Raw genomic sequence first — 21321 nt, 5'->3', positions numbered from 1 at the left:
AATATTTCTCGAAAACATCAATTACGACGTGCTGTGAAGTGCTGGAGAAGTGTACTCTTGCAAATCACATTTCATAAGAATCCAACTTTAATTTGAATTTTTTAGACGGCATGAAAAAAATTTGCTTTTAAATCCTATTCATTATAAAGGTGCAGTTCAGCATGGCACAGGGGTATGTTGTTGTAGCAGCATAAACATACCTCGTGCATATACGAGGAATGCTGCTGAAGTGACAGTCCTTGACCGGATATAAATCCGGGTCGTTCCGGTTACGTAGAACTGACTGTCGTGAGACAGGGGTATAATGGTGTTGGGATGTTTTTTTCTGGTTTTGGCACTGAATCCCTCTTCATCATCTTCTTCTTCTTCTTGATTTGCGCGATAACCATTTACGCAGTTTTGCCGAGTTTAAAAAAGCGCGCCAGTCGTTTCTTAGTCGTGCTAACCTTCACCAGTTGGACGTACCAAGTGAAGCCAAGTCCTTACCCACCTGATCTTTCCAACGAAGAGGGGGCGCTTTCCTCTGCTAATATTTTAAGAGCCGGAACGTTTATATCCATTCGAACGACATAACCCAGCCAACGTAGGCTCTGGATATTTATTCGCTGCGCTATGCCTATGCCGTGGTAAAGCTCATACAGCTCATTGTTTCAAGGCTTGCGATATGCGTCGTCGCCAACATGTAAAGGTTAAAAAATCTGCCGTAGCATCTTTCATCTCTCACTCTCAAATAAATATTTCTTCTTTACTTTTAAATAATTTTATTATATTCAGAATAATATTTGGCAGTATAAAAAATTATTATGCCCACAATAGGCACTTGTCCAATATGTTTAGTCCGACACCCTATATTAAAGTAAGTAACTTTAAACCTATTTGTATCATTGTCACGCCACAACCGTTTCAAAGTTGTTTGGCTACAAATATAATCACCACGTTCTCCTTTGTTTCTTAAATGCCTCTCTACAGTAGTCCAGTATCTCTGGGCTTGTTGCTTTTTCCGTTTCCATCAACAAATATTCAATTTTCAGTAGTTCAAAATTTCCTAAGTCTGGCTTACAATTTTTAAACGCAATTGCCACGCAATATTTCGGATGTAGTAAATGCTCTTCAAAGCACCATTCATTCATAGGTGTATCATTACACTGCAGCGTAGTGCCTGTTAATGGCGGTCCCACAACAACCAGCTCCCGTGTAGTATCCACAGTAAATGAAATTTTTTGCAAATCAACGGTAATTCCCACGCCTAGTTCTTTCACATACGCCTCCTTTAAACACCAATGACGCATAAAAGCTTGCAGTTGCTGGAGTTCATTGTGCTGCGCGTGTCGTATATAACGCCATTCTTTGTCGGAAAACTTGCGCTGCATTATGCGAAAGAATTCCGCCAGATATCTACCACCACTATATTCTATTTTCATAACATCAACACCAACGCCGAATGTGGGTGTTGAAATAGTATTTTCATTTTCGGCAACATCTGCAGTGGCATCTGTACTATCTTTTTTCGCGTCAACGGACATGCCCGCAAGCACAACGTAATCGCCCTGATGCGATACATTGAAGCTGAGCTTGCTACGGCACTTATTGTGTTTTTGTTGCAGCCAATAAGGTTTTCCACGCACATCTCGCGCAAAGTGCACATCTTTATAATCCAGACCACTTTGCGTACAAACGAATTTTCGCATTAGCAAACGCCCCACCAGTGACGAAAGGAAGTCATCGATGAAAACAAACTTCAAGAGACGGGCGCGTTCCTCTGGTTGAATAACAGCCACTGCCTGCGCTAATTGCGGCAATGTTGGTGACCAGCTGGACAAATCGAAGGCCCAGCGCGTACATTTATATTGCACCATAGCATTGAATGTTGAACATCAATTTTTAATATATTTTTTATAATATTTTTAACAAACTACAGAAAACATATAACTAAATTTTCTGCTATCAATTAGAACTGTCAAAATGTGAAGCAAGAGTAAACAGAAATTCCGAGAGCGAAGAGTTTGTGCAAGAGAGCAAATTATTGAATTTAGTAGCTACAGTGCTACCAACTGTTGAAAAGCCAACAGAAATGAAATGTAAACATACGGTAAAAGGGGGTAAAATGCGCTAACATAGGTGCGGAATTTGTTAGTTGAAAAGTTGTATGATAATTTAAATTTGTAGTACAACAATTTAAAAAGGACAACATTTGTGGATATTCAGCATTTCTTTCATTTTTGGTGTCAGTACAGAAAAGATTGTTGCATACTTACATATCTACACAATTTTTATTTTCTATTATGACACTATTACAGTAAAAGAGCGATGTGTATGGCCAAAGAAGCGTATTTATATAATACAAATCGAAAAATTAAATTAAATCAAACGATGAATCTCAAAGAAAATATATATTTTTATGTATTACAAAAGGAAAATCTAATCTTTCCATTCACCAAGAAAACAAATGGCTTGCATCCATTCTTCTTTCACACAAGAGAAAATTTTTCAATGTTCTTATTTTAAATATTAGTTGATAATACGGCTCCGACCCCATGTGTTCTCCCATCACTTCTTTTGAGAGAAATATTACGAATTTTTCAATGAAATTCAGAGGAGATGTTCACTTCGTGCTTATTTTGCTAAAACTAGCACCAACACTATTCTGTTAATAATAGTTTTTAAGTTATTTGTTGATAAAGTTTGTCTTTTATCTTCACCAAATTTTGATAGAATAAGTGCATTTATCACATTTATTTTAATAAATATTGAAACTATATTAACATACACATACGTTTTTAACTCTTTTTATTTATTTATACCACAAATTAACCATTTATATTGCATTTTTAAGTTGCTAACTCCAAATATGCCAGCTAAATTTACAATAACTGAAAAGCATGGCTGAATGGAGTGCTGCCAGAAGCAAAAAATAAAAAAAATAATAGAATGCCATTGAAAACGAAGCAACATAGGAACATAATTTCCACACACTCTTTTTTGTTAGAATAATGAGGGAATGGGGGTTTACAACCTCTAAGGTGTATATATCGAGTTTATAAATATATATAAATACAATATCGATGTGATTTTCGAAATACAGTTCAGCTTCACGTAAAATTCCTACGCGAAAAGGAGTACTACGCAAAAATACTGTGGATTGCGTAGCCGGAGTTGGACTGATGAGGGTTATTTTTTTGAAGCGCGGCCGAAGGCCGCCCACGCGAAAAGGAGTACTACGCAAAAATACTGTGGATTGCCTAGCCGGAGTTGGACTGATGAGGGTTATTTTTTTGAAGCGCGGCCGAAGGCCGCCCACGCGAAAAAGAGTTCTACGCAAAAATACTGTGGATTGCGTAGCCGGAGTTGGACTGATGAGGGTTATTTTTTTGAAGTGCGGCCGAAGGCCGCCTACGCAGAAGAAAGTTTTACGCAAAAATACTGTGGACAGCATAGACGATTTTTTGTTCCAAATTTTCGGCTGCGGCGCTTTTTTTTCTTTTTTTTTTAAATATATATATGTATATATATATACCATATATTCATAATATAGTGAAAATTTGGAATAAAAAATCGCGCGATTTTTTATTCCAAATTTTCGTCTGCGGCGCTTTTTTTTTCTTTTTTTTTAAATATATATATGTATATATATATATCATATATTCATAATATAGTGAAAATTTGGAATTAAAAATCGCGCGATTTTTTATTCCAAATTTTCGCCTGCGGCGCTTTTTTTTTTTTTTTTAAATATATATATGTATAATATAGTGAAAATTTGGAATTAAAAATCGCGCGATTTTTTATTCCAAATTTTCGCCTGCGGCGCTTTTTTTCTTTTTTTTTAAATATATATATGTATATATATATATCATATATTCATAATATAGTGAAAATTTGGAATTAAAAATATATATATCATATATTCAAAATGCATACAATCAAACACTTTACTGAAAATCAAGCATTAATATATATATGTATATAAATATATACATATATCCATAAATATACCTATATGTATATATATATATATATATATGAATAGACGTATATAATATAGAAATAATTTGTAAAATTTTGTATTTCTATTCATTTATTATCTTCTAAAATTGTTTATTTATACGATGTCTGGCAGCACTTCGGCTGGTTGTAGTAACCAAAATAGGAGGATTCTTGGTCAATTTTACAATTTTTAAACTCAAATAACTTAAAAACTATAAGCCTCCGGTAGGTTCTGTTTTCAGTTTTAAGATGGGGATACACCCCTCTACCCCCCCTTATACCCCTTTTTTTAAAAGGGGCGGGAGAACAAATGGGGATTTCCCCGATAATACAGTAGAATTTGTAATAATACAGTACAGAACTTATAATGAGCGCACTTATGGTGGAAACTCATTTTTTCTCTAAGGAGATAATACTATTATATCCTATACTATATATAATATTATAAAGTCTTACTTAATTTTTTTATCTACATATATACTGCATATTATTATACTAACGATACTTCATCATGCACTAGAATCATTTTACGAAAAACATTTTAATCTGATTCCTTATGAAGTTTCGAACAAGTCGATTCCATTGTAAACACACCCCGTGACAAATAGCACATCAACATTAAAAATTTGCCCAGTTTAGACTAAATGTCTTCTTGTTTTGTTTATTATTTTATAAAAGTATGGTTCATTGCCTAGCAAAAACCATATAAATTCAGTATTAAAATTTTTTACAAAAATTAGAAAAATTTACAAACTTTCCATCGCAATTCCACGACTTTAATTATACTTTTTAGAGTATGCAGTTTCTTTTGTATGCAGTTTTATAGCTTAATGAATTTTGGTATAATGTTTTTAAGAGTTCTTATAATACGTTCACATATAAGTAGATTATGGTATATACTTTTTCGTGCTTAATTCAAAATCCGTAATTAAAAGGCGAGATTACCCTTATAAAATTTCTCTCCCGAAATCTGAGATTATAAAATAATCCTAGATTATTACCACAGTTTTTTAAATACAACCCTGTGTTATCGATAATTAACGTTCTCCGATAATTATTTCTACGAATGTAAAGAGAAACGTCAAAGTAAAAACTAAAGTAAATGGATGCCATACATCGATGAAGATTAGGTTGTATATAGTGTTTTTCGATAGTTTTATCGACTGTAAGTGTGACAGTATCATCTGCAAATATTGCAGTTACTTGCAGGTTTGAATTTGCTAAAAAAAACCTTTATTTTTTCTAATTTTTCAAAAGCAAATTTTTTTATTTGTATTAAAACCTGTGGAATTGGAATGAAAAATTTGTTGATGTTACTTTGCTGATGTTGCTTTTGTTAGATAACGAGCCTATATTTTTATAAAAGGAATCATGAACATTGAAAAAAAATATACATATATACAGATATACAGTTAGTAACAGAAGTAATCATACACCGGATACGTTTTCAATTTTCCCCCAATCGATTCCTTCAAACAACCTAAGTTATAACAAAATTGTGTTTTATTTACATGAATGCAATACAAAAATCATATTTAATCCAAATAATGACAAAATTTTAAAAACAAACAAAATTATAGCTTTTTATATTAAACTTTATAAAAATTCATGTCTCAAAAGTAAGTATACAGTTCATCATGTTATTAATTTGTGAAATCAGACAAATAATTAAAATCAAATCCTACAATAGTATTTGGTAGGATAACCATTAGACTTGACTTTACAATCGCTTTAAGTCATGATGGCATTGATTTCACCAAGTTTTCAGTTACAGCTGGTGGTATTTTATTCCATTCCTCTTGAAGGACGTTTTTCAGTTGTTCCTTATTTCTAATCGGATGTTCACGTATTTGCCGCTTTAAATGTTCCTATAAATGTTCGATTGGGTTGGTATCCGGGGACTGTGGCAATGTTTTCAGCTGTTTTCGCACATTGTATAACAGCCACTCTCGTACAATGTTGAATGTGTGCTTGGGGTCATTGTCCTGATGGAGATAGACGTTGCTATGAGACCCAATTTCGTGGCGCTTTCTTTTAAAATATTTTTCAAAATATTTAAGTAGCCATATCGGTCCATAATATTTTCGATAAAGACCAAGTTTCCAACCCCGTTCGCAGCCTTACATCCCCAAACTATCACAGAGCCCCTCCATGCTTCACAGTGCCGGTCATATTGTTTGAATCCAATTCCGCGTTAACTATTCTCCAAACTTTTTCACGGCCATCATATCCACAGATACTGAACTTACACTCATCAGAAAATATGACTTGGTTCCAAAACGTTTGATCATATTTTTCATGATCTTTCGCGAATGAAACCCGTTTACTCCGATTGACACTACTCACGAATGGCTTTTTCCTTACACTGCGCCCATGATAACCAGCACTATGCAAAACCCGGCGAATAGTTTGGGTGCTAAATTGTTTTCCAGTCTCATTTTCAACTTCAGATTTCAATTTGGGGGCACTTATTTTGGGGTTTGTCCTGATTTTCCGTACGACTAAGCTTTTTTCTCTGGGACTTAAGAGCGGCGGACGCCCACAACGCTCTTTATTAGTGGTGCTTCCCGCACTTTTATCTTTATTCACAATCTTTTGAACTGTAGCAAAACTCCTATCTATCAAACGACCGATTTCAGTTTTTTAAATCAGAAAGCTCTTTTCCTCTTGGTGCCATTACTAAAAATGTCGCAAAACTTCATACAAAACGTACTTCCCTAAATTTTTATACTCACTTTAATTATTTCCTTTTAGTAGCTTTAACTTTTGTAATCAATACGTAAAAATAAATGTTATACTAACTGAACAATAGTTTGCTGTATACTGACTTTTTTGACATAAATTTCGCTGGCATCAAAGGCAAAGCAAAGCGTGGATAACGGTACCTAAAATTTAGAGCTAAATTAAGGCGCATATGAAAGCATATCCCCACAATTAGCATGTGTAAAATATTTTGATTACATATTAAGGAAAGCGTTAGCGTCAAAAAATTCCATAAATCAGGCTGTATACTTATTTATTTTACTAACTGTATATGTATGTGCATATTGGTGTGCCATCATTTGTCGCGGACTTTATGTACATATCCGTAAAATAGTGTAATTGTAACAACTATTCGTAAATAATAAATCGACACAATAGTTACAGAGGTGTCTGATAGTTATATCTAAGATAAGAAAATACGTTTTTTTTTTTCAAATACCAAAATCACATCATACAATATTTTCACACTTACCATTGAGGCGAGCCTTCTCGGGTCCACGGTCGTTCAATGATGAAGTGGCCGTTAACACAGCATGTTCCATAAGCGGCTGATTGCAATCGTAATCAGAGAAGTAGTCACTGTAGGAATCTGGAAGTAGCAATAGAGATAAAATAGGCATAAATATATTTACAAGTGCTCATATATACATATAAACAAGATATTGCGGTGTGAGGTTCAGCGCCCTAGACAGGGCTAGTGCCATGTTGTTGTTGTTTTTGTAATAGCATAAACATTCACCGTAAATGCCGGGGAATGCTGCTTAAGTGACAGCCCTTGGCCGGATATATCATAAATCCGGGCCGTTCCAGTAACGTGGACTCCCGACTGTCGTGGGAGTATTTGTTTGCTTTTTGTCGTCCCTGCGAGGACCTACTTAAGTATATTGATATCTTTTTTGGCACGGTTGCCAGATCGTGTAATTAACTTTGCATTCTGTTGTTGTTGTTTTGTTGTTTTAACAGCATAGTTAGCCCTGTCAGTGTGGGTATATCATCTGTCGTCTTCGTCTAGCTCATCTAGGGGTAGGCCCAGGAAACATGCTGTTTCGACGGGTTGGGTCCAGAGGGAGAGGGGGGTTAGATGAGTCTGATTAAGGGGGCATGTGAAGAGGTGGTTAGTGTCGTGCGGGGTACCTTCACATGCCGGACATGTGTTTGGTATGTCGGGGTCAATTCTGGATAAGTAGGAGTTTAACCTGCTACAATATCCAGAACGTAATTGTGCCAATGTTACACGAGTCTCACGGGGAAGCTGGAGCTCTTCTTCTGCAATGGGTGGTGGTTGGACTCCGATTACGGCATTCACGGGACGGGAGTTCATGAAGGTGGTAACGGACTCCCGGTGAATGTCGTTTATTGACTGTCTGAATACTGTCCGGTCCAGTAGGTCTCGGTCAGTTTTGTCCTGGAGTTCGTCAGCGTAGTCGAGGAGGTGTCTCCTGACGTGCCTGGGAGGCGGCTCAGGCTCAAGCAGGTGTCTGCAGGGGTGAAACCTGCGGTAACACCCCAGCAGGAACTGCTTGCTGAGCAGTTTGTTGTGCTCCGCGACTGGGAGCATTTGTGCCTCGTTGTGCAGGTGTTGTATGGGTGACATCAGGAGGCACCCGGTCGCTGTCCGAATGGCGGTATTCTGACATGTCTGAAGCTTTATCCACTGCGAATCACTAGTGCCAGGCGACCAGACAGGCGCAGCATAGTTTAGAACCGGCCGGCCAATTGCCTTAAATGTCGAAAGCAACAGTTCTTTGTCCTTGCCCCAAGTGCTGCCGGCCAGCGATTTGAGGACCTTGTTGCGATTTTGGACTTTAGTGGCAATTGCGGTTGTGTGCGCAGAGAAGGAGAGCAAGCTGTCAAAGGTTACACCCAAAATTTTGGGGTTATTCACAGTCGGAATTGGTGTGTCGTCGACTTTTACCTTAAGGGACAGCTTGACCTCCTTTGTCCAGGTGGTGAAAAGGGTCGCCGTGGACTTAGTGGGGGAAAGTTGGAGATTCCTCGCAGTGAAAAAGCGAGAAAGGTCGGTGAGGTAGTTGTTCACTTTGGAACACAGGCCATCGATGTCATTGCCCGACGCCATTATCGTGCAGTCGTCAGCGTATGAGATCAGGGAAACTCCCGCTGGTGGTTGGGGGAGCTTCGAGATGTAGAAGTTAAAAAGCAAGGGTGAAAGGACACCACCCTGCGGTACGCCTTGCTTAATCTTCCTCTGCTTTGACATTTGATCTCGAAAAATCACTGACGAGTGCCGACCGCTCAGGTAGTTCGCGGACCACCTCTTCAGCCCTGGCGGGAGTGTCGACTGATAAATATCATCTAGTAGCGTGGAATGGCTGACTGTATCGAAAGCCTTCTTTAGGTCCAACGCTACTAGGACAGTCCTCTCGCAGGGGCGGTTTTGGTTAAGCCCGCGATTTATCTGGGCGTTTATGGCGGTGAGTGCCGTGGTGGTGCTGTGCACTCGTCGGAATCCGTGCTGATGTGGGGCTGGGGCCAGGTGGGTCGTGAAGAGTGGGAGTAGGAGGGCTTCAAGTGTCTTCACTACTGGGGAAAGGAGAGTTATCGGCCGATAGGACTCCCCTTGGTTGGCGGGTTTCCCAGGTTTCAATAGTGGGACCACTCTCCCTGCTTTCCACTTGTCAGGGATGATGAGAGTGGCCAGAGACAAATTGAAGACCCTTGTGAGGTATCCTACTCCCAGGGGTCCCAGATGCTTCAGCATCAGCGCGTTAAGTCCGTCAGGGCCAATGGCTTTCGAAGATTTCGACTTGTTGATGGCCCCCTGAACCTCATCACCGGAGAAAGTAAGTGGCGCACTGTCGTTCGTCAGTTTGTGCAGCCTTCTGGTAACACGACGTTTGGTTCTGTCGCCCGGAGGATGCAGTGTAAACAGCCGGCTAAAATAGCTCGCGCATCTCTTCGGGTCCGACGAAGTACAACCGTTGAAGGTGATAGCCACCTTGTCGTTGTGTTTCGTCGGGTTCGACAAGGACCTAACGGTGGACCAGAGCTTACTCACTCCGGAGGTGAGGTTACAAGTCTTCAGGTGCTCAACCCATTTAGTCCGCTTGTGTTGATTTACCAGTTGCCGGATCTCCAAATTGAGATCCCTTATGCGGGGATCCCCGGGATCGGCCTGGCGTAGGTGGTCACGCTCGTTTGCTAAACTGGCTGCTTCTGCTGGGAAGTGGGGACGGATGTCCTTATAACATCCAGCTGGGATGAAGCGAGCCGCAGCAGCTGTGAGCACCTTGCGGAATGCGCGTTCGCCGACGCGCACATCAGTGGGGATGGGAAGAGCGGCGAAGGTGTCCTCGGTGAATTCCGTGAAGCCGGCCCAATTAGCTTTTATAAAGTTAAAGTAGGACCGGTGATTCGCGGAAACGAAATCGGCAGGTCTCTCGATCGAGACGATAATGGGCAAGTGGTCTGATGCAAGCGATAGCATAGGTCGCCACGTTATGCTATTTATCAGACCCGCGCTAGCTATTGTTAGGTCAGGCGAGCTGCTACAATTGCCCACTACCCTGGTGGGGGCGTCGTCGTTCACTGTGCTGAATGTCGAGTCGTCTATCTGCTCTGCCAATTGCTGTCCCCTACGATCATTTGGCAGGCTTGAATGCCAAAGATCGTGATGCGCATTGAAGTCACCTACAACCAATCGGTTTTCACCTCTGATGAGCGCACCTATATCAGGGTGATATCCTGCCGGGCAGCAGGTGACAGGGGGTATGTATATATTAAAAATTTCGAGCTCGGAATCGCCTGACCGGACAGCTATGCCTTGACATTCTAAGGTGCTGTCCCTGGGGTCGATTCCTTCATCGATAAGACGATACTGCACAGTGTGGTGGACTATAAACGCTAGGCCACCACCGTTGTCTCGCTCGCGATCGTGTCTGTGCACGTTATAGCCATCCCTGGTGATCAGAGATGACCTAGCGTGCAACTTTGTTTCTTGGACCGCAGCTATCTTGATACTGTGCCGGTTCATAAAGTCGACTATCTCGTCGACCTTACTCGTAAGTCCGTTGCAGTTAAACTGGAGAAGCTTGAAGCTTCTCGGTGAGGTCAGTGTAATCCGGGGGGTGAGGGACGCGTGGGGTTGTCTACGTTGGACCTGCTGTGCAATCCACTGTGGTTGTTGCGGCCTGATGGTGGTGGGCGGCCGCTCCTCCGGGGGAGGTAGTGGGTGCAGAGCTCTGCAGCAGGGGGCAACGTAGGCAGTTGTCCACTCACGGGTGGTGCGCAGGCCGGAACATCTCCGAAAATGGCACCAGCCATTGCAGGAATTGCACTGGACTGATACCAGATTCCGAGGTATTACGGTCTGACACACGGAACAGACTGTACGGGGGACCAGGAGCTGCTGGTTTGTCCCCGCACTGGGGTTGGAGCAGGAAGGGATAGGAGGGGTTAAAGGGGAGTTGTGTTGCTCCGATAGGCTCCTCACCGTGGAGGTGTGGGTTGTGGTGGCGGTTGGTAGTGCCGGCCTATCAGGGGGTGTAGTAGCCGTGGAGGCATCAGACGCCTGTTGGCGGGAGCAACACGTGGCCACATACCGTGTGGACCACTCCCTGTGCGACTTAAGGCCTGAGCAGGTCTTAAGGTGGCTCCACCCGTTGCACTTATTGCACCTAACCGAGGTGGAGTTCGGGTGGAGCCGTTGGTGGCAGACGCAGCAGTAGAATACCTCTGGCCCAGGGTTGGATTCGACACCAGCCCTGAGGAGAAGTATTTGGAGCAGGTTAGCTGCGGGAGTTTGCTCCTGTGACGTAAGGGGTGGGGTGATATACGATACACTAGACAGGGCTAGTGTACTGGGGCGGCAGCCCTTGGTCGGGAATAAAAACCCGAGTCATTCCGGTAACGTAGAACCGGCTGCCATGGGAATGTTTGCATTCTGTATTCTGCTTCAGTTAAAAACGGAGCGTGAAGAATTTTCGCATATTTCACTGGAAAATTAAGGATTTTCGCTTAGGGGTTTGTCGCATCATTTAACAAAAATACTTGCGTCACCCTTGAAATAAACGTCATTTCTCTCGTAAAAGTCAGTAAACATTTCATTTTCACAAGTAAACAGGATCAGGAACACTGAACATTGTTGTTCGCAAAACGCAAAAAGAATGCAACATTACGTATAAGCATAACGCTCGACCTCCTGTGCCCGCTTTTTGCCGTTTCGTGACGTGATGGGAGTCAAACATACTTAAATACAAACAAACTGTGAGGAATTTTCATGCTCACGCTCACTCCCCACATACATATCATGATAATCAACACCAGCTAAAACCTCTAACCTGAGAAGCCACCCCTTTTCAACAACCCAGATACTGTGTTCACCGCCATTACTTTATGTTACGTTTGTTTTGCTTGCATGCAATCTCATCCTGGCTAAGCACCACCACTCAAATGTGCCCAACACAAAAGAAAGTGCAACAATTGTTGGGTGTCTTAAATGTGCGCCGATAAGCATTTCAAATATTATATATAGTATTGTTACAAAAAAAAAATATTGCAGTGCAAGCGATAACATCTTGTGGGTGCCAAAGACTGTTTGCTTTAGCCATCCTTTTTTTTAATTAAATGTTAGTACTAAATACTCTCTTAGCTTATGACTTACAATTGATGGGATCTACATAGGTATATTACATGATGCAAAGAATAATGAGATGGCGCCCATCGTGGTCCCGTTACTTTGGGCTCAGCGAATTTGACAACTAGTTACGTGATTTTAGCTCCAGTATGGCCAGATTACCATTTTCGTAACTTGATTTAGCATTTTTTTTTGTTATTTTTATTATTTTTTGTCTCGGAGTTTTAGTTCATTCCACATGACATTTTTCTAGCCTATTCTAATTAAAAGTAATGTTTATAATTTTGTAAAATATACATTTTTTAATAATTATTTAAATAATTCACTCAGTTTTATTTAGCTTTACTTTTTTTTAACATCTGGGGGCATTGCCCGTGATTGCCGGTGTTGTTGGTGTTCTTCTGCTTTCGGCAGTAAAATCTCTCTCTCGCTACTGCAGAGTTGCCTAGCTTTGGATATAAAAACGCACTAAATGCCCATTTAAAGAAAATAAAACACGAAATTTTTATTGTGTTACTTAAAGAACTTTGTATGCGTGACAAATTGTCTGTAGAATGTGCGTTTTTTTTAAATAAATGTGTTATGCTTATGTACAATTTAATTTATGAGTTTTTTTTGTTAAGCGAGACTCTTTTATTAAGGGAACGACTTTTTTGCTATATTTGAAGTTATGTCACTAGATAAGGTACTCTTTTTGTAAAAATGTCAGTATGGTTGCTTTAGTATTTTCTGGTATTTTGTTGCTTATTTTTACTATGAATACACCTCTTGAAGCTCTATGTCTCACTAAGGATTGATGACCGGAAGAAACGATTACACCTCTATGGTTTTAATTCGCATTCAATAAATTCAAAATGTGTAAAAAGGTTTTCAATCTTAAGAACAGTTGAGAGCGGGACATTTAATATTTTTGCATAACCTTAAATGGAGCCAAAAATTAAATTTGCACTTTAAAATTATCAAATTTTATAAAAGTAAAAAAAATTTCATTAGCACTAAAATCTTCTCAGAGTGGCCTTTTTTAAACTTCTTTTGTATAATAATACAGTTTTTTTTTAACCTAAAGTTTCGCTAGCCTTAAATTAAAAACAAAAAGAAACAAACACCAAACTTAAAAATTGTCGCATTTTCGGTATAAAAAGCACTAAATTTATTGCGAAGAGCAAATGGTTGGCAATACTGCACAACTCAGCAAACGTGACGTCACGTACGCTCTGATGGGCGCAATCTTGTTTCTATCATTCTTGGGTATATTAGGTATGTTCATGTAAAAATTATCCAGTAACTTAATTTCCGAGAATGCTCTCGCAAAGAGACAAATATAAACAAAAACAAAGTACATGAACGCAAAACCAGTAACAATTTGCAAGTTTGACGGACAGCTGATTAAATTGTTGGCAGCAAAAAACACAAAAATTTTAAAATTTTGCACTTGAGTTACCTCGTATTAAATTAAAAACCAAACAAAAAAATGAAGCAAATAAAATACAAATAACGAGCTTCATAATGACATGGTATTATTTTGTCTACAATAATTTCTTCCATTCCACCATCGCTGTCAGTGGCGGATTTACACTAAGTGCCAACGGTGCCTGCGCACAGGGCGGCAGATTCTAGAAGGGCGGGAAAACTAGGAGAAAAAAATTGAAAAATAAAAAAAATTATACTCGAGGAGCGGCAGCTATTAGGGGCCACCTTAGGGAAAACGCTTATGGAGAAAATAAGAAGCTGATCTCGGATTAGTTTTTAACAGTCAGTGAAAGTTTAGCCATTCATCTATGCGAGAAATAATTGTAAGAATATAAAAGTTAATTTCTGAACGTTAATTATACGTTCCTAAAAAAAGTGTTTTGGCCCACATTATCCGACAGTGTCGGAAATTGTGGGAAACCAAACCTTTTATTGAAAAACGTTATGGTTTTAATGTATAAAATAACATTTTTACTTAAATTACGTAAAACCTCTCGAATGCATTAGTGTGTATGAAAAAATGAAGTATTTCTTTTCATATATTATAAATAAATATGATTCGAATAACAAAAACTGTTTTTTTGAGAATTACTTATCAAACAATGTTGATTCATGATAATTGTTGTAATTAGTAGTTTGTTTGCAATTCCATCTTCAGAAACCTTCGTACACACAGAAATAATCGTTATCTATGGTTATATATTGTAATACGTGGCCCACAATACCCGCCAGAGCGATTTTATTCATTGACTTCTTTAGGCCATAAAAATTGATTTTATTCGCAATAACAAAAATATTTCGAAGTTGGAGAGAGTGCGGTTAGCGCAAATGTGGCGCAAAAAAAAATACATCACTCATTCGATTTTGTATATTAAATTGTTAAAAACCGACAGTCCTTCTAAAACAAAGTTAGAAAGCAGGTGCATACAGTAAAAGCATTCAAATACTTTTTTATTGACAAATGTTCTTAATAATACATAGATAACCGTATTGATGTAACAAAATATTTTGTCTACTATGGCAAAATCATTGAAACTCCGATCTTATTCGAGGAAGATGTAACTGAGAATGCTATAACGAGACAAGAAGCTAGAGTACTGAGGATTCAACTAGAGAGACTTGAGATAACATTCATGCATATTCTTTGGCATTTTTTACTATCACGATTCCACGCGGTTAGTACAACATTACTGATGTAGTTAATGACTATCGTGGACTAATAAAAGTAGCAGCAGATACAAGAATATCAGACGACTGTTTCGAGAAAAAGAAGAAGAAAGTTACAAGCTGACGAATCAAGAGATAAATACCTTCAATATCATACTAGACAACGTTGATTCAGAATTGAGAAAGAGAAACCAAGCATATGAAAGGTTATACGAGAAATTTTTAGTGATTACTAATTTTGGAGGTTTGAATTTCAAAGAGCTTCGTGAAAGATCGGAATATTTGAGAAAAACTTATACTTTAGACCTTGAGATTTCATTCACTATCGAAATGATTCATTTTCACGCGTACTGTTCTGAACGAAAAATAGAACGTAACTCGCCATCAGATCTTCTGAAACTTCTGCGGACGAACGAGTTATATACTGAGTTTCCAAATGTGGAGATAGCATATCGAATATTTAACACATTAGCGTCAACAAACTGCAGCGCAGAACGTTCATTTTTATGTCTGAATAGAGTAAAAAATCATTTGCGTTCAACAATGTCTGAAAACCGCCTGAATAGTCTGGCTCTACTGTGCATTCATTTACTTGAACGCTTGAATTGTGACAATTTAATACACCAGTTTGCAGTACGAAAAGCCAGACGTGTTCGCATTTAAGGTGATGTGTAAAAATTTGATCTCATAAAAGCAATCACTCTTTTTTTTTGCTCATCTAATAAAGATTCATAATGTGTTTAAGTAAGTATGCTGTTATATAGATTCAATTGTATTCTATTTTTTAAGATGTACTACTATATTTTATGCTATTTATTACATTTTCCTGGCACTTAATTTATAATTAAATAATAAAAATTTTGCTCAACAATAAAAATTGAAATATATCAAATATTATTCTATAATCTGTTAATTGATGCATAAAACTACCCAAAATTTGTTTTGTTACACCTGTTTATTGTATAACGACTATTTTTTGTACTATAATACAAACACGCACACACAAATTTAAAAAATTAGGGCGGCATTCTTAATGGTGCACAGGGCGGCATTTTGTGTAAATCCGGCACTGATCGCTGTCAGATGAAGAACATTCCATTAGCAATTGCAATTCGCAAGTTTAAATTCAAGCTTATTTTTACTTAGGTTAGGTTAGGTTAGCCTGATTGGCATTAAGCATAGATTTTTTGCTTCCTAATGATACCAGATGGAGACCGACCTCTATGAATACTGAAAGTAGACATTATGTAGGATAACAACGCTTGCGGCGAATCTAAGCAGAGCTGGGAGATCGGCTTTTGAGACGTCCTCTAGACCATCGAACAGTGGGGCTCCCAGGCATTTTAAACGCGTTTTTAATAATGCCGGACAAACGCACAGAAGTTGTTCCGAAACTTCCCCAACATTCTCTCTGATTTTCCTGCATTTGTCCGTACTAGCAATCTCTATTTTGTGAACATGTGTGGCCAACATATAATATTATAACCTGTCAGCATACCTATAATACTGGGTTGCCCATATTCGACGGACCCATATGTTTTTTTTTTTAAATCAAAGAAAAACACAATTTTTTTGATGTTGACGATATAACCATTTTATTTGGTTCAAGTAGATTTGTTGACATCACTTTTTGAATATGATATCTCTCAAATGGCCGCCTTGAGCCTGTACGGCATATTGTGCCCGTTTTGCAGCATTTTCCATAGTTTTAGCTAACATTTCGACTGGAATTGCGGCTATTTCCTCGAGGATGTTGTTCTTGAACTCTTCATTGGTCTTTGGCTTATTAATATAAACCTTTGATTTTAAATATTCCCACAAGAAGAAGTCAGGTGCGTTAAATCGGACGAACGTGGTGGCCAGCCAAAATCGCCATTTTCGACATCAAACGACGAGGAAACAATTTCTTCAAAAAATCGATTGTGGTGCGAGCTGTGTGTGGTGGAGCGCCGTCTTGTTGAAACCAGAACTGCCTCATACGCTTTCGACGAATAATTGGCATCACAATTTTCTTCTTTTCACAATTGACTTCTTTTTTTGAATGAAAATTTAAACAATTTGGAAGCGCTCGCGTGGCGTGTACTGTTCCATGGTAAAAATCAGCTTGGACTGACGCTTCCAACGCGGTATAACATTAAGCGATCTGACGTCTCTGTCAAAAGATACAGAGTTGCCAGATGAGTCCGTCGAATATGGGCAACCCTGTAGCTCTGCAGTCCTTTCGTGAGAGCGCAAGCACGAATTGAGTCGAGTTTTTCGCACTTTGTCCTACACATGATTTTTACTGTCTTGCATGTGGTCAGATTAGTCCACCTAGCTTCCACTCGCTTTTTCAGGTAGTCGTCCATTTCGTTGTATACTGTATTAGGCGGTTTTTTTTTATTTTTACTTTGCGATCAGCTGTTTTTCTCACTTGCATATTCGAACAAGTAAAAATTTATCAAGTAAAAACTTGCAACTTCCCCTCAAAATAAAATCTCATTTTGCTCTCTCACTTTCCCCTACTTTGCAAGTTTTTTGGGTACACGAACAGCAAAACGTGATAATTTGTAACACCAATTACAAACTATTTGCTTCATGAAGAGACCCATTATATAATATTTTATACATGATAATTTTTACAAGGTGTTTAGACCAAGTTACTCCCTCTTCAATTTGTAGCGTGCGGCGGAAGACTACGGCAGCAAACAATATGTGTGTACATATGTGGTGAACTTTTTTTTTTACAAAATTTAAGAATTTGATACAAAATTAATGGTATTTATGCCTAAAAAAATAAATTAAATGTGTATATCCTACATACCTACGTTATATAATTAATTGGTACATCGCTTCGGGACTATGTGTATACATATGTACCTACATGAAAGTATACTATACGTATGCACGTAAATAGTACACAAAAATAGCTTTCCTACAATATTAAAAAAAAATTATATTATCCGTATACATATGTATGCAGTAAAGTAATATTTTTCCTCACAAACTAATAAAAATATATAAAAATTGGAGATTATAATTTTTACATTAAATATTACGAGCTGGCCTCATTTATGCATATATCAACATAAGCACTCTTGTCAGCAGGTGAGGAAATATTTTGTTTGTGCAGTTCCCATCAAATTTTCGAAACGTCATGAAAGAAATGGGAGCACATTTTCGTGCGGTGGCATAAAAGCGCGAATAAATCTAAATCTAAATTTATTACAATATATTTGGAATTAGGCGGAATGTGAAACTACACTTGCAAACATCTTGTATGATAGCTTTGAAGCTTTGCCGCATGTAAACATACAGGCTGGAAATGGGGCATTTACATATGTTTTTTGTTTCGTCAATAAATCTCTGCAGCACGCCGAATTGGTGTTGCCTAGGGGTTCACATTGGTTGTTTAATCGACATAGCTGGTTAGTAGCTACTCAATACAAATTTATTTACCACAGTACCATAGGAACATGTCTGGAATGCTAAGAGTCCCTAATGCTTGCTTATTCATATGTATAAATGTGGGTTCACACAGTTACTACCAACATCAATTCAAGTGTTTAGCACGCAGATGAACTTTTGACCGAAATATTTCGCATGCGCATTAGTTCTTCCGCCAGCGTAAAATAAAATTCCAGTTATGCCGATTTGTTCTTGTCATTTTAAGATTAATTATTAAGATATAGTTATAACCAACTATGGTAACTTGGACATTTAGCTAAAACTATTATTACATTTTGAGAATTATCGGTAATTATCCAGTTTGTGGTTATCTCGTTAATTGTTATTTGGTTGGTTTTTCGTGGGGCACTCAAGCATTGTATACATATTTACTATATTAACAATTTTACCATTTATGTTATTGTCCATATTTACCGAGTTTCCTTACATCTATTTAGCAATAGAAAACGGTGATTTAGCAACGGTGAAAAAAACATAATTTCGCTCCTTAAGATTATTAATACTGAGTTGTTGTTGTAGCAGCATAAACATTCCCCGTGCATATACGAGGAATGCTACTGAAGTGACAGTCCTTGGCTGGATATAAATCGGCGTCGTTCCGGGTACGTAGAACCGACTGTCGTGGGAACTAATACTGAGTTAATAGCATCTATTGGTAACCCCCTCGACTATTTGTTTTTAACTTTTCCTCTAGATAATTACCGAGTTATCTAGGTACCTATGTATATATATATTGTCGAATTAATTAGTATGAATCACAGACGATCATTAACTACTTCATGAGAAATGAAGTTGTCAAGCAATGTTATCGGACAAAGTCGCAAGAAAATTATTGAACACTGGTATCACTGTTTCTAAACCATTGTTTTTTCTATGAGTAATTTAGATTTGGGTGTTACTTTTGTGCTCTGTTTTGGCTACGTGCTTCGCAAGCACTCTTCATGGCTATCTCACGTGGGAGCAAGCAAGCTCGGCTTTCGTACACTCTTCAAGCTGATCATGCAAAATTGAGTGTGGAAAGTTCGTTTGTTACCAACAGAATATTGTGAGCGTAAATAGCCATCAATTGCAATTAACCTAAGCAAGAGCATCGAATGATGAGACATCGCCATTACGATCTCAATTTGAAGTCACACCCAAAAAAAATTTTATAAATTATTAGCGTTGTGCTTTTTCAAAACATGAAATTCACTTCCAAAACGGCTGAATAGAAATATTAAAGAAGAGAATTAGATTTTCTTGGTTTATAATTACCTGCAGATACATTCCGTATGGTTGAGCTGATAAGAAAAAATCCACAGCATAGTAGAGCTGTCGCCAATCCAGGAGCATTCATTTTGGTTTAATATAAATTTACAATTCGGTTTCAATAAGTTAAAAACACCATTAGTACACTTATAACCGCTTAAATATATATGTATTTGCACTTGCTAGGCGTCCACCATAAACCTCAGCCCTATGAATATTTTGGTTGGTTGGCAGTGAATTTTTGCGTTTGCTGACCCAACGAAACGTTAGTTTAGCACAACGATGCTACTTGCAACACACGCGCAACAACGACTTCCAGGTGTTTTTCACACCGCTTAAGTATTCGAAAAGAAAAATATTTTCTTTTAGTTTTAGAAATGCACTCCTAAAATATTTAAAGAATTTTCCTCTGCACAGGCAAGTGCAATAAATAAAAACACTATTGTCACACCGCCGTAAACCAATACGGTTCTTCACTTCCTTACGTTCGAGTCGAATTTGAAGGCAAGAGCTAAAGAGTATAGTTGTTAACTCTTTTGATTAATTTAACAATCCAATAAGAAGTTTTGGGAGAAATGAGAGATGAGAATGTTACATTTTGAGGGTTGGCGGCATTGTAACACAGGGTTGCGTCAATTTGTAACCAATTCGTTTAAACAGGTTTTCAATGGATTTTAATTCAATTTCACAGATCCATAGATATTTATGTATAATTTAATTTAGCACTTTTATACATTTTATTTTTAACTCAACTGGGAATCGACACTGATGATGAGATATCGCATAGACTTCGTTTGTATAGCATCGAAAGTCATAGCAATTAAAATTGTAGTGTGACAGATGATTGTTACGCGGACTAATGAACAGCTGATTTGTTTATTGGATCATTTTGTCAGTAAAAGTTGGAGCGCATGTAACAAATATGAGTATTAGCTTTTCTGAGTCTAAAAAAAAATTATTTATTTTTTAAAATCTTAAATTACAATATCACAAACATCTTCGAAGTATTAAAACAAGTAAAGTAATTTCGAACGTTTTAGTGCAAACAAGCACGTAGCGGTGATTCAACTTCCACCGTCAGAGATCGCATCAACGCCGCCAACAAAGCATATCACGCCCACCTTAACTTGTTCAAGTCCCGACTTTTGTCTAAAGCTACAAAGTCCACTATGTACAAGACCCTTATTCGACCAATCCTAACATATGGTTGTAAGGTATAGACTCTTAAGGTTGATGATTGTGCTTAGACTGCTCGCATGGAAAGAAAAATTGTAAGAAAGATCTATGGCCCAATTAGAATGGAGGATGGTATCTATAGAATCCGATTGAACTCTGAACTGAACGATCTAACTCAGAACGAGACAGCTGAGCGTGTTGTTAATGCGCTGCGCATAAGATGGCTAGGTCATGTGATCCGTATGCCTGTTGACTGTACCGTGAAGAAAGCCTTGACAGGAAAGCTAATGGGCGTGAAGACCAAAGGCAGACCGAGGAACCGTTGGATCGACGCAGTGGAACACGATCTTAAGAAGCTGGGAAGATGTAACTACGAAGCAACAGCTCAAGATAGACCGCTATGGAGGAGCATTTTGAAGGAAGCTTTGACGCACCCCGCGTTGTAACGCTATGAAAGAAGAAGAAGTGCAAAC

General features: G+C 38.3%; 2 protein-coding genes across 4 annotated transcripts in view; both read right to left on the bottom strand.

The window, feature by feature from the left end:
- The window catches only part of LOC128859899 (neurexin-4), a 51297-nt gene extending 31105 nt beyond the window's left edge, over positions 1-20192 (bottom strand). For 2 of the 3 annotated variants that reach the window (XM_054097038.1, XM_054097039.1), the window contains exons 1-2: positions 19679-20192; positions 7220-7336 (exon numbers count right to left, since the gene is read on the bottom strand). In XM_054097038.1, the coding sequence (XP_053953013.1) occupies positions 7220-7336; positions 19679-19760 (199 nt within the window). In that variant the 5' untranslated portion in view covers positions 19761-20192. Of the gene's footprint in view, positions 1-7219; positions 7337-7395; positions 7467-19678 lie in introns of those variants that run through there. The other variant, XM_054097040.1, reaches the window with a different exon arrangement.
- Positions 735-1981, bottom strand: LOC128859903 (L-aminoadipate-semialdehyde dehydrogenase-phosphopantetheinyl transferase). The gene has a single exon (XM_054097043.1). The coding sequence runs from the start codon at positions 1854-1856 to the stop codon at positions 930-932; it is 927 nt and encodes a 308-aa protein (XP_053953018.1). The 5' UTR covers positions 1857-1981; the 3' UTR covers positions 735-929.
- Positions 20193-21321: the final 1129 nt, after the last annotated feature.

Source organism: Anastrepha ludens, chromosome 4, assembly GCF_028408465.1.
Source record: "Anastrepha ludens isolate Willacy chromosome 4, idAnaLude1.1, whole genome shotgun sequence".
NCBI classification, from domain to species: Eukaryota; Metazoa; Arthropoda; class Insecta; order Diptera; family Tephritidae; genus Anastrepha; species Anastrepha ludens.
Note: the sequence above shows the minus strand (reverse complement) of the source record. Positions and strands in the feature narration are given on the sequence as shown.

Bases quoted from the DNA above. Each gene is read 5' to 3' on its own strand.
- LOC128859903 (XM_054097043.1), bottom strand. From the start codon at position 1,856: ATGGTGCAATATAAATGTACGCGCTGGGCCTTCGATTTGTCCAGCTGG.